This window comes from Eptesicus fuscus, chromosome 20 (assembly GCF_027574615.1).
Source record: "Eptesicus fuscus isolate TK198812 chromosome 20, DD_ASM_mEF_20220401, whole genome shotgun sequence".
NCBI lineage: Eukaryota > Metazoa > Chordata > Mammalia > Chiroptera > Vespertilionidae > Eptesicus > Eptesicus fuscus.
In genome coordinates, this window is record NC_072492.1 from 51,481,666 (window position 1) to 51,499,930 (window position 18,265).

General features: G+C 62.8%; 2 protein-coding genes across 4 annotated transcripts; one reads left to right on the forward strand and one right to left on the reverse strand.

Moving 5' to 3' along the window:
- The first annotated feature begins 126 nt into the window (after positions 1-126).
- HEXD (hexosaminidase D) lies at positions 127-9,995 on the forward strand. 2 transcript variants are annotated; one of them, XM_028130380.2, is made up of 13 exons: positions 127-412; positions 2,561-2,694; positions 3,908-4,017; positions 5,091-5,178; positions 5,437-5,601; positions 5,922-6,105; positions 6,867-6,938; positions 7,298-7,493; positions 8,105-8,187; positions 8,498-8,576; positions 8,650-8,751; positions 9,020-9,109; positions 9,594-9,995. In XM_028130380.2, the coding sequence occupies exons 1-13, from the start codon at positions 391-393 to the stop codon at positions 9,790-9,792; spliced, it is 1,524 nt and encodes a 507-aa protein (XP_027986181.2). In that variant the 5' UTR covers positions 127-390; the 3' UTR covers positions 9,793-9,995. The 2 variants fall into 2 exon arrangements, with proteins under 2 accessions (XP_027986181.2, XP_027986184.2); XM_028130383.2 differs by lacking the exon at positions 9,594-9,995 and adding an exon at positions 9,496-9,587.
- A 762-nt stretch (positions 9,996-10,757) lies between these two features.
- On the reverse strand, positions 10,758-15,279 carry LOC103298216 (cytochrome b-245 chaperone 1). 2 transcript variants are annotated; one of them, XM_054708986.1, is made up of 7 exons: positions 15,212-15,279; positions 14,329-14,453; positions 13,265-13,306; positions 12,666-12,739; positions 12,022-12,118; positions 11,363-11,507; positions 10,758-11,064 (listed from the first exon to the last, which is right to left on the reverse strand). In XM_054708986.1, exons 2-7 carry the CDS (start codon positions 14,411-14,413, stop codon positions 10,950-10,952), a joined length of 558 nt encoding a protein of 185 aa, XP_054564961.1. In that variant the 5' UTR covers positions 14,414-14,453; positions 15,212-15,279; the 3' UTR covers positions 10,758-10,949. The 2 variants fall into 2 exon arrangements, with proteins under 2 accessions (XP_054564961.1, XP_054564962.1); XM_054708987.1 differs by lacking the exon at positions 15,212-15,279 and adding an exon at positions 14,930-14,995.
- Between the last annotated feature and the right edge of the window lie 2,986 nt (positions 15,280-18,265).

Below are 18,265 nucleotides of genomic sequence, written 5' to 3' on the forward strand. Positions count from 1 at the left end.
GGCCGGGGACGCGGGGCGACACGCTCGGCCGTCCCCTCCGGGGCTGGCGGCCAGACCCGAGCAATCGCAAGCCGAGCGCTGCGGACCCGGGCAGGCACCCGGCAGGCACCCCGCCCCGCCCGGATCCTCCGCTCCCCTTCCCTCCCCGCCCTCCTGGAACCCGCGGAGCTCCGAGCCTCTGGGTGCAGCGCGTCCCCCGCCTCCCGTGCCTCCTCCCCGGGGTCCGCGCCCTCCTCCAGGGCCCGCGCCCTCTGGGGTCTGTGCCACCCTGAGCGCTGGCACCTCGTGCTCAGCGGGACCCGAAGGCCTGGGGTAAGGAGTGGGGTCGTAACCCGCCCTGTTAGGACCCCTGCGATTCTGAATAAGCCGAGCTGACAATGAGGTCCATTCATGAGAATTAAGTCCGAAGAAGGTGAGTCATTTACTGATGTGGGGTGTGGGGTGTGGGGTGCGGGATGTGGGGTGCGGAGGGGTTTGGGGGGGGGGAGGAAGGAAACCCTCCAGGACCTGTGGAACTGAAAGGAGTTCCGCCCCGCAGTCCTGAAACGGGGGCGGGAGTGCCACCCAAGGCCACGCAGGGCCCGTGGGCGCCGGCCTGGGAGCCGCGGAACCAGCAACAAAACTGCGGACCGGCCTGTGGTCCGATCTCGAGCAGGGACGTGGCCGAGCCTCTGGAAGGATCTCGCCTCTGTGGGCTCCTCGCAGGAGGGACAGCGAAGGAATCCGCACTCGTGAGAGGGGACTGAGCGCTCTCTCCCGTCCTGTGCATCTTAGCAGGGAGCCCGCCGAGGTTTCAGGCTGATTCCCGGTCCGGGCACCGGGCACCGGGCTCCGGGCTCACGCCCCGGCTGCGGGCTCAATGCCCGGTCGGGGGCGAGCAGGAGGCAGCCCATCGCGAAAGCATTACTGCTTCTCTCCCTCTCCCTTCCTCTCTCTAAAAAGCAATAATAAAAAATTGTAATTCTCACGTGCAACCGTCTCCGCTCTTTTTGCCCCATCGTGACGGGGGAACAGGATTTCTGTCTGAGTAGGAGACGCACACATGACCAAGGCAGATTTCCCAGCTCGCAGTGCCTCTTTTAAATCTATTCCCTGAAAAAATCGGTTTGGTTTGTAAGATTTTAAAACAATTCAGCTTTACAAAGCGTTGCTGTTTTTCAGAATGTTTTTTTCATAAATTTCATCTCCCCCCTTGCTTTAAGGATTTCGTCACTGAGATTGTCTTGAATATAATTTATTTTTTGTTGTTGTTAATCCTCAGCTGAGGATATTTTCCCATTGATTTTTAGAGAGAGTGGAAGGGAGGGGGAGAGACACAGAGAAACATCGGTGTGAGAGACACATCCATTAGTTGCTTTCCGCAGGCGCCTGACCGGGGCCAGGGGTTGAGCCTGCAACCAAGATGCATGCCCTTAACTGGAATCGACCCGAGACACTAACCTCTGAGCAAACCGGCGAGGGCTGTAATTCCTTTTTAAAAGACAAGTGGATTGGTTTCTGTATGCGGCTATTGTATCTCCCCTCTGCACTATAGACTCCTCACGGTCGGGTTCATGAGCCTGTGTGGAATGAGTGGTGGGAGTTACTGAACTGTGTATATGACCAATGTAGCAGAGTTTCTTTTCCCATTAATCCTTTGTGCTCTTATAGTAGGAAAAAAAAAAAAAGATTTCACTATTTCCAGCTGCTTCATTGTCATCCAAACACTCCCTTCACATCAACATAAACCAGCCAGCCCTGATACACTTGTGGCTCATCCATTTTCCAAATAATTAAAATTTTTGCCTTTTAACAAAACTCAGGTATAGTCGACATACAGTATTATATGAGTTTCAGGTGCACAATGTAGTTACTCAACATGCCAATCAATGGCCTGTTTTATTTTTTAAATATATTTTATTGATTTTTTACAGAGAAGAAGGGAGAGGGATAGAGAGTCAGAAATATCAATGAGAGAGAAACATCGATCAGCTGCCTCCTGCACGTCCCCTCCTGGGGATGTGCCCGCAACCAAGGTACATGCCCTTGACCAGAATCGAACCTGGGACCCTTGCGTCCGCAGGCCGACGCTCTATCCACTGAGCCACACCAGTTAGGGCCAATGGCCTGTTTTAAATCCCGGGCAGTTTTCTCTGACCTAGTGGAAATGTTTGCAGATTCTTCATACAAGTGGCTGACACCAGCTCTAGAAATGAAAATATTTTTGATGTTATCCAAAGAAAAACAAAACGGAGGATAAACTTTCCACAAAGACATATCGTGGGGCCTGAAATAGTGTTTGGAGACCCCTGCCTGTTCTCACGGATGAAGGGCCTTTAGGACCGGAGAATTCCTTGCTGGCACATGTGTTACCACAGACCAGAGCCTCTTGAAGGGAACCAGTGCTGTTCTACTTCAGGGGCAGATCACCCCGAAACGCAGAGGCCCCTCTGCTCGCACAGGAGATGCACGCCTTGACGTGTGAGCCGTGTTGGTGGAAGGAGTTTCCTCCGTGTGAATAGCAGACCTGGACAGAAGGCAGGGGACTCCGCTCCTAACTCTGACTTTCTCTCCCAGGAAGACGGCCCGAACAAGAGACCTTTGTCGTGTGACTTCCCAACAGACAGCGAGATGTCGGACTCCTCGCCGTTCAAGATGCGATTTGTTCACCTGGACCTTAAAGGAGCCCCGCCCAAGGTCTCGTACCTCTCGGAGGTGGGAGCCCCTTTTCCCTCGAGGGGAGCCCTTCGGGTGGGTCTCTAAAGGTGTGGACAGTGACCTGTAGCAATGTGTGCTGAGAACTCAGCTGCGGGGTCTGGCCTGGTTACAGGGCAGCCAGGAGAGTAAAAGGAAAAAACGGGATGAAGAAACCCCCAACCTCTTCCCCATGGGCTGAATGTGTCCCCCAAAAAGATACGTTCAAATCCTGGCCCCTCGCCCCTGTGACCGGGACGCGATTTGGAAATAGGGTCTTTGCAGACATTGTGGACAGGAGGTGAGGCTGTGCGTGGTTTTGTAATTTGCAGTTAATGACTAATGACCAGTTGTATGACGCATGACAGCTGATTTTTCCTCCCAGCTGACGCCCTCCTCCCCTGCAGCCAGTTTCAGAACGTCTCAGACGCGAGGGCAAGGGCGCGTGGACAGTCGTGTCCACGGGGGTGGACAAGTCAGACGAGCCCTGGGCACAGGCTGCTGGTTCCGTGTCTGCAGGGGGCCTTCCCCGGTGCCCACAGGGTGCCGCTTGTCACCCTGCGTGGCGCCAGACGGGAAGGAGGTCCCAGCTCTGTGTCGTAGACACGGCCTAGTCCTAGAAATCCTTGAAGGCAGGAGTTCATCTCCTTTGAAATAAAGATGGCGAAATGGGGCGGGGGAGGACGCCTGTGAGGTAGCCAGGACCAGCCACGCCTCTGCTCCCCCTTTTTTAAAAATATATTTTTATTGATCTCAGAGAGGAAGGGAGAGGGAGAGGGAGAGATAGAAACATCAATGTTCAGAGAGAATCATGGATCGGCTGCCTCCTGCACGCCCCCCACTGGGGATGGAGCCCACAACCCGGGCACGTGCCCTGACCGGGAATTGAACTGTGACCTCTTGGTTCATAGGCCGGTGCTCAACCACTGAGCCACGCCGGCTGGCCCCACTTCCTCTAAGTTTCCTTCCAGCCGCACACCACCAACCCCAGCCCTGCCGGTCCCCCGGCTCCTGTGGGCTGCTCTCTGTGCCCGGGGCCGCCTGTCCCTGCTGGCTCCGCCTCCCCCAGCTTAGCCCTTGAACATGTCACTGCGTGAGAGAGTTTGACTGACGTAACAGAGTACACCGTCCAGGTGAGACGTGTCCGGGGAGAAGTACCGACAGAGACCTGTGTCCGTAGCTAAAGACGCCCGCGTGCTGCTGCAGGTCACTTCCTCACGCCCCTCCCCCCCAGATTTTCCCGCTGTTCCGTGCCCTGGGCGCAAACGGCCTCCTCATCGAGTATGAAGACACGTTTCCCTACGAGGGCCCCCTGAGGCTGCTGAGGGCCCCGCACGCCTACAGGTACCTGCCTGCGCGGGTCGCCTCCTGCAGAGAAAACGGTGGGGGGGGGGGGAGGGTGTGTGTGTGAAAGGGTGGGGGTGGCAACCTGGGGGTGCGGGCAGGGCAGGCGAGAATTTCACGACAGTGGGATAATCCCTTGTCTGTCTTTTTAAATGCACGTCTTTGACTATAAAAATAAAACGCGTTCACAGAATAGTAGGGAAAGTAAGGGAAGCCGTGATCCCCACGGGCCGTGATCCTGGCGCCGCAGGTGTGAGGGGCGGGCAGGAGCTTTGACAGGTGCCAGGCAGGGGGAGGAGGCTGCTCCCGAGGCCACAGCGGGTCTCCATGGGAAGGTGGAGGCTAAAGGGGAGAGGCTCAGAGTTCATGACATCGGACCTGGTGCTCCGGGTGCCCCCCGCTGGCTTCGAGATCGCGGTGTCCCTGCGAATCAGTAACAAACAGCCCAGCCTGACCGGCGTGGCTCCATGGCTGAGCGTCCGCCTATGAACCAGGAGGTCACGGTTCAATTCCCCGTCAGGGCACAGGCCCGGCTATCAGTGATTCTCATCATTGATGTTCCTCTCTCTCTCCCTCTTCTCCCTCTCTGAAATCAATACAAAATACATTTTTAAAAAGACTACACAGGGAGCATGGCAGGCTGGGCCCGGCCCGTCTCTGTTACCACAGGTGACATGCGAATGCCTGGGCGTGGCTGTGTCCCAACACCACCATTTGTGGGAAGTATTTTTCTGAATCATTTAAAAACGTAGCGACCTTTTTTAGGTCACAGCTGCACTAAAACCCACGGGGAGTTTGCCCTCGGGTCCGCCTGCCGACCTGCTCTGTCATGATTCCTCGTGGGGCAGTTTCTGGTACAGTGACTCCGGCGTCCCGGGGTTGGGTGAGAGTCGCTGGTAAAAAGCTAATGTTACTTGAGGCCGTGACAGCCCAAATCCCAGAGCAGGAGCGTCTCTGAAACCTCAGAACGTCTGTGGAGCTTTTCGGGGTTAGCCGGCCTAGTTTCCCCAGGAGAGCCCCCGGGCGCTGGCGAGGGCCCGGGAGTGTGAGCGAGCTGGGGGCCTGTCTCGCAGCCCCGCTGAGGTCACGGAGGTCCTGCGTCTGGCCGCCGCGCACGAGCTCGAGGTGGTCCCCTTGGTGCAGACGTTCGGACACATGGAGGTAAGTGGGAGGGACGGGCGTCGCCGGGCGCCCAGGTGCGGGGTTCGGGGGCGCGATGGCAGGAGGCAGCGGGCGCTGCAGGGACAGGCTCTCAGAAGCCCCTGCGGACAGGCGTGCCGGCTGAGGGTCAGACCTCCTCGGCGGGGACCTCCAGCCGCTGTCGGAAGTTTAAACCCAGAAGCGGCCTGTCCGGTCCGGGCGTGAGCGTCTCTCCCCGCGTGACCTGCTCCCCCCGCCCCTGCCCGGCCCCTCCCGCAGTTTGTGCTGAAGCATGAGGCTCTCGCCCACCTCCGAGAAGTGGCGCTTTTCCCCAACACCCTGAACCCCCACGAGGCGGAGTCGCTGGCGCTGGTGGGAGCCATGGTCGACCAGGTGCTGGAGCTGCACCCGGGAGCCCGGTGGCTCCACATCGGCTGTGACGAGGTGGGTGCTGCGTCCGGCCCGCCCCCAGGTCCACAGGCTCCCGCGTCTTCACCTCAAGGTCACCCCCCCCCCCCGGGCTGCTTCTCTTAAATAGAAAAATAGCCCACGCGCCCACACGCCCGATAGAGAAGGGCAGGCCGTGGGGGCGTCTGGTCCTTCCCCTCGAGCTGCTGTGGAAGGGACCCTCGAGGGGGAGTTCAGGTCTCGGCGAAGCAGCAGGTCGCCCTCCGCTGCCGCCTCCTCCCGTGCCCGTGCCCCTGCCTGGGTGCTCCGACGGACGGCGGGTCGGGAGGCAGACGGGCCTGCCTTCCCTCCTCCAGGTCTATTACCTCGGGGAGGGCGAGGCCTCGAGGCAGTGGCTGCAGCAGGAGCAGAACACCACGGCCACGCTGTGTCTGTCCCACGTGAAGGCCGTGGCCAGCCACGTGCGGGCCCGGCACCCGGCCACGACGCCGCTGGTGTGGGACGACATGCTGCGGGACATCCCCGAGGACCAGCTGTCAGGTCAGCGGCGCGTCCACGGGAGGAGGCGCCGGCTGCTGCTGAGCCCCGTCTGCTCGGGGGACTGAGTGCAAACGCAGCGGAGCTTTGCCGCCCACAGTCCCGTCAGAGCCACGGTTTAAATGTCCTCACCCGGAAACGCCCGCCCCCTGGACGGCACCTGGGAGCCTGGCAGGATGGGAGCGCTGGTCCGACCTGGGCGGCCACGAGGCCCGGGGCCCTGGCCACCGGGGGTGGGAGGCTGGGCCACGGGGAGCCCTGCTTCCCGCCCCCTGGCCCTCTGCCCACTCGGCCTGCCCTGCACGGACGCTGGCGAGGTTCCACGGGGGAAGCAGCAGCCCCTCCAGCCCCGGCGCCCGGGCCTGAGGCTTTGGGAGGAGACGGGAGGTTGGTGTGGTCACGCACAGCTCTGGCCAGAGCCGGGACGGTGCCCGGTGCCCACGTGGGGGCCCACCTTCTCAAGGCCAGCCAGCACCCATGTGGCCACCTGGGTTTGATCTGGGTTTGTTACAATTAAGTCCAATTAGCGCACCTTCCTGTTGCGCCTGGGCCTGGTGCCCCGGGGACGTGCTGGGCCGCGGGCTGGGCCGGGGCTCCCGGGCCGGGCCGTCCCAGGGCAGGCTGGCTCCTGGCTGTGGCATTTCCACCAAGAGCCGCGCAGCGTGGAGCGTGTCCTGGAAAAGACGGCGTGTGTCCCGTTTTCATGCAAGCGGCGGGGGCCGGGGCGTTCCGCCGGCCTGGCACTCACGGCCTCTCGCCCGCAGCGTCCGGGGTGCCGCAGCTGGTGGAGGCAGTGCTCTGGGACTACGGGGCCGACCTGGACGTGCAGGGCAAGGGTCAGTACCGAGCCGCCGGGGCGACCCGCCACCTGATGCCCAGGGGACACGGGGCCTGTTTCCTTCCTCATCAGAGCCTGACCTGCCTCTGCTTCACCGCAGACTCTGCCCGGGGAGCCGGGTCCCAGGGAGCGGCCTGCGTGTCCTGTGGCCGGTCCTCACGGGATGGCCTGTCCTAATGGACGAGAACCGGGGTCCCCTGTGGGGGCGGGAGGTGGGCTCCCTGAGGGGGCGCCGTCCAGGCCGTGTGCGGGCTCCTTGGGTTCCACCCGCACGGCCGGTGTCGGGCACGTGTTTCAGGCGTGGTGGCCGCGGCCGCCTCGGCCCTGGCCCAGTCCCGCCTCGCGCTGTCTCGTCAGCCCTCCTCGTGGAAAAGTACCGGAGGTGCGGCTTCCCCCGGCTGTGGGCCGCCAGTGCCTTCAAGGGGGCCACGGGGCCGAGCCAGGCCCTGCCCCCCATCGAGCACCACCTCCGGAACAACCTGCGGTGGCTGCAGGTGGCGGCCCAGGGGCGGAAAGACACCCTGCAGGGCATCGTCCTGACCGGCTGGCAGAGGTGAGGGTGCCCGTGGCCAGGACACCGCCCTCCTCGCCACCCAGGCTGGGCCTCTGACCCGGAGGGAAGGGCAGATGCTCTGGGGATGGGGGGGGAGCAGCCAGGGCCCCTCACACCCTGTAGCCGCCCCCGAACTCTGCCCAGGGCATGCTGCCCTCCTGGCCCGCCCTGGGACCCGCGTGCCTGTCCACAGTCCCACACCCAGCGGCTCACGCACAGCGGGGACCGGGACAGACACCGGCTCTTCACGACTTCATGCCAGTTGCAAATCTGAGCTATGAGTGGACCCTGGTCCTGGCCAAGTCCTGGCCACAGGTCCCACCTAGGATTGGGGCCAGGGGAGAGGCCAGGTGGCCCTGGCACCACGGGCAGGGAGAGCGGCCCCGGGGCAGCTGGAGGCAGGGCCTGCGAGGGGAGCTGTGCCCTCGCCCTCACTCACAAAGCCGAACTCTGAGGATTTCAGGGTGGCACTGAGCCAGGCTGGGCGGCGGGTGGGCCTGCACACCCGGGAGCCAAGGGTGTTTCCGGAGGCAGCAGCCAGCTCTGCAGATGCTTCTCGGTGCTGTCCTGGTGCAGGGAGCGGAGCTGAGCGCCCTCTCCTGCGGCCTCAGGTACGACCACTTCTCTGTGCTGTGTGAGCTGCTGCCCGTGGGCATCCCGTCCCTGGCCGTCTGTCTGCAGTCGCTCCTACACGGTAAGGTGCCCTGCTCTCCCCGAGGCCGGGGGCTGGGCTGTGGCCTTCCTCAGCGGTTCCCCACCCGCCCCCGCAGCCCAGGTTTCCAAGCCTGAACCCAAGACAGGCTAGGAGGTTGGGGGAACGTGCCCCCCGGACACAGTGAACCCTGAGAAATCCATGATGCCTCGGGAAGGAAGGTGCTTCTGGCTGCAGGGGCATCGGGGTGCTGGTGGGCGGGGGAGACCGGCGCCACAGTCCGGCCCTGCCTCCCGCGGGAGCGCCGTCACGTGCCCGGGCGGTGACGGACCTGCCACCTGCTTGGCTTCAGGAGGCTTCGCAGAGGACGTGCGGGCACGCGTGCAGAGCCTGCTGGGGATCTCGAGCCTGGAAATCGCCGGTGTCACGAGGTGATCCCCCAGCCTCAGCGCTGCCCCTCCCCCCATGCCCGGCCCCATCTCAGCGCCCGGGTTCTCTGTGCAGCGAGGGGACCGGCTCCTTCCCTGGCAGTGACATCCTGGCCCTCGTCATGCAAGTCAGCCTGCACCTGCGCAGCTCTGTGGACGAGATGCTGCAGAGGGACAGGTGAGCGGGGGCGCGGGCGAGGGGGGGCACAGGGGAGTGTGGGCACGGGAATGGGGGCACAGGGGAGTGTGGGCACAGGGGAATGGGGGCAAGGTGAGCGGGGGCTCAGGGCATGCCCCCCACACACACCCAGGGCGAGGGCCTGCCCATCCTGCACCAAAACTTTCTGGGGGAAAACTTGTTAAAATGTCTAGGAGACTGAGATGAAAAACCACCTGAGGCTTCCTTGCCCCCGTCCCTGGGGCCCACCTGTGTGGCTCTCCCCCAGGTACGTGACAGGCTGGTTCAGCCACTACCACCGCCGGCGGAAGCTCATCCACCCGGTCATGATCCAGCACATCCAGCCCCAGGCGCTCAGGTAGCCCCCGCCCCCGCGCCCACCCCTGGAGCTGGTGCCCTCTGCCGCACGGTGGCAGCGCTCTGTGGCCATCGGCTCCCGAGCCTGGATCCCCAGGTGCCCCTGAACGTTAGTGAAGCCAGGTGCCCCCAGCTTGAGGAGGGGGGGTGACCAGAAAGACCGGGCAGGGTCCAGGCTCACTGTGGAGCCAGACCACCGGGGCCCGTCCTGGCCCCACAGCTGGCACGAGCCCGCGTCCTCCCTGGCACCAAGGAGACAGGGTCCTGCCAGCCAGTCCTGCCGGCGCTGGGCTCTGCAGACTGTCCCACTGCGTTAAGTGCTGTGCACTGCTGATGGGTGTAGACCTGAAGGAAATCCCAGGGTCACATGTTAAAATGTGTCCCCAGTCATTGACTCCCAACAACGCGGCAGCCCGGTGCACGGATGGGTAAACTGAGGCACAGCTGCTCCGATGGACGGGATCCTCACACCTGTCGGGTCTCAGTCTCCTGGGCAGGTGGAGCGCCCTCACGCAGGAGCTGGCGGCCGCCCTGCACCGTGTCTTCCCCGAGGGCGCCGTGGAGGAGTGGCTGCAGGAGAACGTGCACCCCAGCTTGGGGCAGCTGCAGGCGCTGCTGCAGGACCTCGAGGCTGCCAGCCCCCCACCCCCACCAGCCGGCCCCGACACAGGCCAGGGCCCCTGAGGGGATGGGCCTCCCACCCCGAGTCCAGCTCTGTCTGGCCCAACACTCGCCTCCTGCTGCGCCCGGGACGCCAGGCAGCAGGCCCCACTCGGCGCCGGTGGTGATCATGGGGAGAAGGCGGCTGAAACAGGGAAGGAAACGCCCGTAGGGACCTGCTCACTGATCTGCACGTAGAACTTTAATTCTCGTGAAATAAAAAGGAGAGAAAAGCTAGAGGTCGTGCTGACAGGAGTGTGACCTCACTACCGCCTGGTGTTCACAACAATCCCACGGGGGGGGGGGGGGACCTCGAGGCCTGCCTGGCCCCCCCCTCCCAGAGCCTCTCAGCCCTCAGGAGGGGCAGCCCTGCACAGCTCAGTCCAGCGGTTCACGTGGAACCCCACTAGCAGGTCCGGCGACATGTTCCCAAGCCCAGGTGGTCGCAGCCCCTGCCGAGGAGGGAGATGGCAGAAACTGCGGTCCCTGTCACCAGGCGGCGGCAGCCCCATGGGCGATCCCGGGCTCTGCCCGTGCACCTGCCCGGAGGTGCTCGATGCCCAGTTCCGTGGGTGCAGCCCACTTCCTGCCCCACAAATGGGCCCAGCTGACAGGTCTTCTCTGACTTCTCAGAGTGAGGTCCCGGCTTGAAACCGTGCACGAGGCTGGGAGAACCTCTTCTCGCCAAGTGGGCGTTGCCCGGGCTGAGGGGACGGGACAGGACGGGACGGGAGGGGATCTGCCCCAAGACAGCCCAGCACCATCCTGGTTGGTCCGCGATAAATTGAAGCCTCGCCGTGAGCTTGGAGCTGAATCCCCCAGGGACCGTGTGGCCAGCCTCAGGCCGTGCCCTGGGGAGCCTGGCCCCCTCCCCTTCCAGAGGCTGGAGCACACCCAGCTGGTGGGCTGTGGGGTGGGTCAGCCCAGACCAGGCCACGCCCCCCACCACACTCACGCCCCACACCACCAGGCTGGGGCCACCTGGCTCCGGGAGGCAGATCCGAGGCCACCCCCGCCCTGGGCGCCTGGGAGCCCAGCCGTGGTTCTGCGCAGAGGGCGGCAGCAAGCAGCAGGAGTGGCCCAGGGCCCCGCCCGGGGGCTGCCAGGGACACAGCTGGGTGGTGAGGAGGAAGGCTGGCCTGCTGAGGCTCCATCAGGTCCACGGCCGGGGGCTCCCCGGGTCAGCCCTGCTCGGCGGGGCCGTCGCTGTCGCTGCTCTCAGACAGCTCCTCAGGGCTCTCGGAGCGGTGCAGCTCCAGGAAGCTGGTGATGAGCCTGGCGATGGCTTCCACATCGCTGGGCCGGGCGGCACCGGAGGAAGGGCGGTTACCACGAGAGCGGTGCACCCGGAAAACCACAGCCGCTACCCCCGAGAGCTCTCCGCGAGGACCCGGCACCTTCCGTCCTGGTCCCCATCCTCACCTGGCCCCAGCCCCGCCCCGTCCTGCCGGAGCCCCTTGAGGTCCCCATGCTCTGCCTGTCCTCGTGGGGACCCCGGCATCGCCTCGCGGTGGTGGCACGCCTGCCCCAGCCTCCCCGGTCCTCTGCCCGTGCCCCGCCCCGCTGGGCAGTCCCCTCCCCCGTCCTCGCTCACCCGTGGTGGCCCATGACGGCGCTCTGGGTGAGGGGGTGTGAGAAGCCCGTGGAGAAGCGCAGCACCACCACGTAGCCCTTCCCGAAGTACCGCACCTTCTCCTCCTCCACGTTCACGTCCCGGATGTCATTCAGCAGGACCACCACTGGGGGGCAGGGCAGGCGGGTCAGGGGCAGCCGCGTCCCCCCCACCTGGGTGCGGGCGCGGTCACTTCCGGGCCACTCTGCAGAGGACCACGCCACGCTTGCCATGAAGCAGAAAGCGTCGGCCACTGTGTCCGAGGCTGAACCCCAGAAGACAGGCGAGACCCCGACCTTTGGTGTCACAGGTCAGGGGCCACAGCTGCCGGGTCACGGCCAGGCTGGAGAGAAGGAACATCTGGCCCATCGTGGCCTCGAAAGGCCTGCCTGTCCCCCCGTCTCTGCTTCATCTCCTCAATGGCTGAGAGGGCCTTCCTGTCCTGAGTGGCCGGGCAACGAGCTGGGGCGCCTGGCAATAGGCTCGGGCCAGGCCATGTCGCGGGGCCCCCACGTCCCCCCTGATTACCGAGCAGCCAGCGTGCACCCAGGCCTCAGGCCCAGTCCCAGCCGTCACTCAGCCCTGGCTGCCCCCCGTCCAGCCCGGGGTAGCCCGAGTCCCGTTCAGTCCCGACGCCTCACCCTGGTCGTGGCCTGCTCGGAGGAGGGTCAGCAGCTTCTTGTACAAGCTGAACGTCTTCAGCACGACCTTGCCGGTGCTCTTGTCGAAGATGGCCTCCTGGAAACGGCCACGGGGTCACCGGCTGCTGGCCGCTGGGCAGGAGCCGCCCGCACGAACCCGGGAGGGCCTGGCTCGCCGACGGTCCCACCCTCGCCCTTCCCATCCCACTCAGAACCCAACGCCAGCACCCAAGCTGCTCTGCCAACGCCCAACACCTGCAGCCTGACCGAGACTCCTGACGGGTGTGAGCGCAGGGGCCTGGGGCCTCGAGGCAGGTCTTCCAGGACGAGGACAGTGGCCAAGGTCAGCCAATGAGGGAACGGGGTCAGGGAGCAGCACAGGGCCAGGCAGCTCAAAGGATCATGACGAGGGACAAGGGAGGGGGTGGCCCCTGAGGAAGCGGGCTGGCCCGTGCCATTCTGCGCTACGGCGACCTCGGGAGGGAAGAATTTGGGTACAAACAGCCTTGAAGAGCTGCTAGGAGGAACACGGCTCCAGAGGACTCCTTGGCCCCGGAGCAGTGACGGACAGGCACCAGGGCCGCGCCCAGGCACCAGGAGCCCCTGCGCCGTCTCAGCAGGGAGCCGGGCTGCAGCGGCCTCACCTCCCAGTCCTCCAGGTTCTGCACGGCCACGAACAGGCAGCCGGTGACGTAGAAGATCTTCCAGCCCAGACTATCTGGGGACAAACAGAGGACGCGGCCACGTGAGACCAGCAGCAGAGGCGCAGGGTGGGCCCGCAGGGGTCCCTCTCTCCCAGACGCTGGGCTGGAGCGGCACTGGGGCCCTGCCTGTCACTCAGGGCCACGTGGGACACACTCCTCCCGCTCTGCCCTCGCTCCCTGTGGCGTCTACTGGAGACGGGCAGCCGGTCTCTGCCGATCACAGCATGGCTTGTGGAGGGGAAAGGTGGGGGGGCTGAGAGTATGGCTCACCCCGCAACGAGCCTACGCAGACACGAGAGAGCACCCTCTCGAGGAGTATTTTCTGACCCAGGAGAACGCCCAGATACAAGTGAGAAGTGCTGGGCATGAGGGCGAATCCGCCGCACACAGCGGTGCGGCTGCGCCCGAGCCCCCAGGAGGCAGAGGGGCGGGCGGTGTTCCCAGAGGCCAGGCCTTGGTGGGTCAGGAGTGACGGGCTTTCCTTCTTTCCCGTTTTCCAAAGAGCGAGGAAGTTGCGGGGAGCAGGCGCTGCTTCTCACCTGCACTGTAGTAGGCAGCCGCCAGGCCAATGGACAAGATTCCTGCAGAGAGAAAGCAGGGACCTTGCTGCGGGACCGCCGACAGCCCAGGGCCCGCCCCTCCCTGCTCCCCGCCCCGCAGCCTCGGAGCAGGGAGACCACCAGGCTCAGAAGCGGGGGAAGCTCCTTCACAAACACGGTACGTGCCACTCACAGTACGCAGGTGACACATCCGTCTCCGTGAGGACCCAGAGCCGACTGGGAGTCGGACGGAGGAGCCCCACGTGGGTGTTACCCCAACAGTATCAAGTGCGGAATGAAGACAGGACTACGTAAAGTGTCACAACACATCAGCTGAGGAGAAGCGGAGGAGCCGCATGCAGGGTCATGGGAAAGAAGGACTGGAGACAGGCTGCTGGAGGCAGGCGGCTCCGCTTACACTCGCCATCCAGGCCACCCAGGGCAGCTGCCCAGCGGGTGCAGGGCCCTCTGATTGGCAGTGACGGGGATGGAGGCCAGGGCAGCCTCTCCCACTTGGGGGAAAGACAGAACGCACTATCACGCATCACGTGGGCCTGCGGGTAAATCAGACACCTGTGAGCAGGTGTATGAGAGCAAGTGAAAGGGGGAACGTGGCCCGGCCATGTGGCTCAGTTGGTTGAGTGTGGTCCCCTGCACCAGGTCACAGGTTCAATTCCCGGTGGGGGCACCTGCCTGAGGTTGCAGGCCCGATCCCCTGCAGGGGGGCATGCGGAGGCAGCCAGTCGATGTTGCTCTCTCTCCCTCTCCCGTCTTCTCTCTATAAAACCACTAAGAACATATTTTTAAATGTGTGTGGGGGTAACATGGGCCCTCAGAAGAGCATGCAGTGTTAACTAAAGGATGTCAAGTGGTGAACAAGGCAAGACAGACACACGTCACACGTAACAGCACAGACAGAGGATAAGCCCCGGAGAACACACACAAACAGGACAGCTGCTGTGTTTGGGGGTCGGCAGTAAAACAAGGAAGGGAAACGTGGGTTTCATTTTCACCTATTTTTAAAGTTAAGTTTTTTGTTTGGGGTGAAATATGGAAACCCTTACCGACGAGCAGGGACCAGGACCGGATGCCCGGCGCCCTCTTCAGATGGAGGCGGGAACTGGAGAGCGTCTCCACCAGCATGTACATCCCTGGGCCGCGCGGACACCACTCTCAGCGGGAGGCCCGGCTGGGGACGGCAGACACGGACAGCTGGGGCCACTGCCTCTCCAGACGAGGGCGGCCTCTCCAGGGCAGGGGGCCGCGCTGGCCGCCCCGCCAGGCGGTGCAGGCTGGGGACCCAGCTGGCCCCCCAGATCCCCTGATCCCCGGGGGGGAGGCCGCTCCCCCTGTGAGCAAGGCCCAGCTCTGCTCGGTTACACGGACTGCACCGGGGCCGCGCGCCCTCTCGGACTCACGCACGGTCCACGGGCGCTGGCCCCCCGCTGCCCCGTCTCACCGGCAAAGCTGTCTCAGACACCTTAGCCCCAGTGGCCTTCAAGCTCCGGGGCCCACCAGAACCTAGCGGACCGCCCTCGTTTCCCCGCGCTGGTCCCGCCAAAAACCGGAACTGCAGGTCGCATCTCGGCAGAGTCAGCCCTGCGCGGCCCCGGGAAGCCAGCCCTGCGGTCGCCTCGGCTGCGCGGTGCGTCCCCAGGGGCTGACCTGCAGCGCGGAGGAGCACCCGGCACCCCGATGCCCGCAGGGCGCGGGCGCGGGGACCGGTTCTGGGGCGCCTCCCAGGGGGTCTCTGCAGCGTCCACTCAAACCCCGGACAGCGGCGGGTGCAGCGCCGCGCTCCCTCCGGGACCTGCCCGCGCAGCGAGGGCACCGCCTGGGCCGGGGCGCAGCCCGAGACCCGCTCCCTGCAGCCCCCGCGTCGCCTCCCGCGCCCGCACTCCCGAGGGCGGAGCCCGCACGCCCCGCGCCCGCCCGCGCGGCGCCTACCGAGAACGTGGACCGGCGGGCGCGGGACGGAGCCTGGGGCCAAGGGGCGGGCGCTCACTTCCGGGTCTGGGGCGGGGGCGGGCCCGACTTCCGGGGCGGGTCCTCGGGAATCTGGAGGAGGATGCGGTGCATGTTGTAGACGCGAGAGGGTGGCGCGTCCTCCCAACGGCCGGACTCTGGCGCAAGGAGTGGAGGAACGGACGGCGCCGACTTCCGCGTTCAATCCCCGGGGGAGGGCGGGGGGGGAGGAACGGCCCCAACAGCCCTGCAGTCGTGCAGAGCCGCAGAGCCGGCAGGTGCACCGCAGAGCACTCCGCGGGCACCTGCAGGTCATGGCTGCACAGCACGACGTGGTGTGGGTGGATGTATTTGACAGGGTCCGCTCAGGAGAGGAACCACACGGTACCTTGAACAGAGAGTTTAATATAATGAATCAATAACTGGGGATTGCAGCAAGGGAGGCTGATAGGAAGTCAACGGGACTATAGAGAATGGCAAGAAACCCCCCCCAAAGCCCCCAGGCTCTGAAGGAGCACCCAGCGAGGACCCCACTCTGCGCCAGGGCCCGGCTCTGGACCTCGCTGGAGCGGACTAGCTGTGGCTCACGGGGTGGCAGAGAGGCCGCTGGGCGCTGCCCTGGTGGAACCACTGGAAAGCCTCCTTGAACTGGGAAAGCTTTTCGCCGAAGGTGTCTCGCCAGAGGCACTTGGCACAAAACCACTTAAGGGGTCGCCAGGGGGACGCTGGGGGCTGCTGGCCACCATGCAGTGTGAGCGCTGGACGCCGGGGAGGCGCTGGGAGCTGAAGGAGCCTGCAGGGCCGGCCCGCGCAGCGCACCCAGGAAGAAAAGGGCTTCCTCCTGCCGTGTCTCTCCAGCGCCCGCTCCTGGCAAAGCGGAACCTCACACCTGACGGCACAGGAAAGTGACTGATGCCTTTCCACAGAGCAGGCGCTGAAGTTTGAATTTGGAGCTGACTTATAATGCATGGATAACAGGCACGATCTGCAGAGGTTATTCACTCAGCCCCCTACTTATAGATATTGTATTTATTTCCAGTCTTTTGCTTTTACCAATATTCATCAAGATTTTAACCAAATCAGATATCTCTTGCTCCCTTATTGAATACTGGTAGAATGCCAGCGCAGACTTCATCTTTAAATGGCTGATAATCTAGTAGAAAAGGTGGAATTATGCAAATAACAGCATGCAAAGTGGAATTTTTCCAGGGTATCAACAAACACAAACCAGCCCTAGCTGGTTTGGCTCAGTGGATAGCGCGTAGGACTGCGGACTGAAGGGTTCCAGGTTCAATTCTTGTCAAGGGCACATACCAGGGTTTCAAGCTCAGTCCCCAATGGGGGGGCGTGCAGGAGGCAGCCGATCAATGATTCTCTCATCATTGATGTTTCTAACTCTCTCTCCCTCTCCCTCTCCATTTCTCTCTGAAATCAAGAAATATATATATTTTAAAAAGAAACACACAAATCAATTTAATAGAGATTATTGGAACATATTGGACCTTATTTAGACCCAATTTAAACTTAAAAAAAATGAGATGCTTGGGGAAACCTAGACACTGACTACATTTTTTTTCCAAAATATATTTTTATTGATTTCAGAGAGGAAGGGAGAAAGAGATACAGAAATGCCAGTGATGAGAGAGAATCATTGATTGGCCGCCTCCTGCACGCCCCCCACTGAGGATCCATCCCGCAACCGGGCATGTGCCCTTGATCAGGAACCAAACGCAGGACCCCGGAGTCTGCAGGCCCACGCTGTATCCACTGAGTCAAACCAACCGGGATGACACTGACTACATTTTTAAATGAAATTAAGTCTGTACTTTGCTTCCCCCCCCCCACACACACATTATGGCATTGTTTGTTTTCAAAACATTAACAAAAATATATACAAATGACTACCTAAAATTACCCTTATTCATGCTGAAAGTGGAAGATGTTTTCTGAGTGGTGCTGACATAGATTTAAGCAAAGCAGAACGTTAAGACCTGAATTAAAGGGATGCATTTATAAAAAGCTGTATGCACCCAAAACTCTATATATAAATAAAAAAAAATTAATGGGGAAAATTCTGAAGACCCTAGTGAGGTTTCTGGGATCCGGACTAGCCTTTAAATATTCTGTTGACCTCTGGGATTGCGAGATCTGGGATTACCGAGGAATGCTGGTGTTTGATAAAGACAAAGACACCCACAAGATCCTTTGCTTACTCTCCCCTGAACTCTTCAGGCCTGTTCTCAGTTCTGATGGTCCTGAGAGTATGCGCTGATTTTTAAAAATATATATTTTATTGATTTTTTAGAGAGAGGAAGGGGGGGGGGGATAGAGAGCTAGAAACATTGACCAGCTGCCTCCTGCACCACCCCCCCCCCCCACCGCGGATGTGCCCGCAACCAACGCACATGCCCTTGACCGGAATCGAACCCGGGACCCCTCAGTCCGCAGCCCGACCCTCTATCCACTGAGCCAAACCGGTTTCAGCAAGTATGCTCTGATTTTAGAAAACATTCTTTATTACCAGCTGAACATTTCCGTTTAGCCCTACACGTGGTCCCATTTCTTGGAGGAAAAGAATTCCTGGTAAAGCGTAAGGGCCGAGTCACCTATACGCCCGGTGAGACGCAGCGGACCGACGCCAGCGCCCTCGTGCTTCAGGGACCACGTGCGCCCGGGTCCCGCCGCGCGTGCGCACTGCCGCCTCGCCAGGCCTACGTGCCGCGCCTCGGGGTGGCAATGGCGGCGGGCCGGGGCCGCACTTCCGCCCCTCCCCTCCAGGGCGGCACCGTCTCCTTCGGGCCTGCGCCGGACGGGTGGCGCGCGCCTGGCGCCGGGCTGCGGGCCCCGTGCACCCCGGAACTACGCCAGCGCCCTCCTCGGGGCGGTCCGCCACTCGCTCAGCGCCCTCGAGACCTCGGGGTGGGTCGGGGCCGCGCCCCGCCCCCGCGCATTCCGACTGGCTGCGGGGCCCAGCCCGCCCCCGTCCCGCGTTCTCATTGGCCGAGCGGCGCCGGGGGGCGGGGCCGCGCCGGGGGC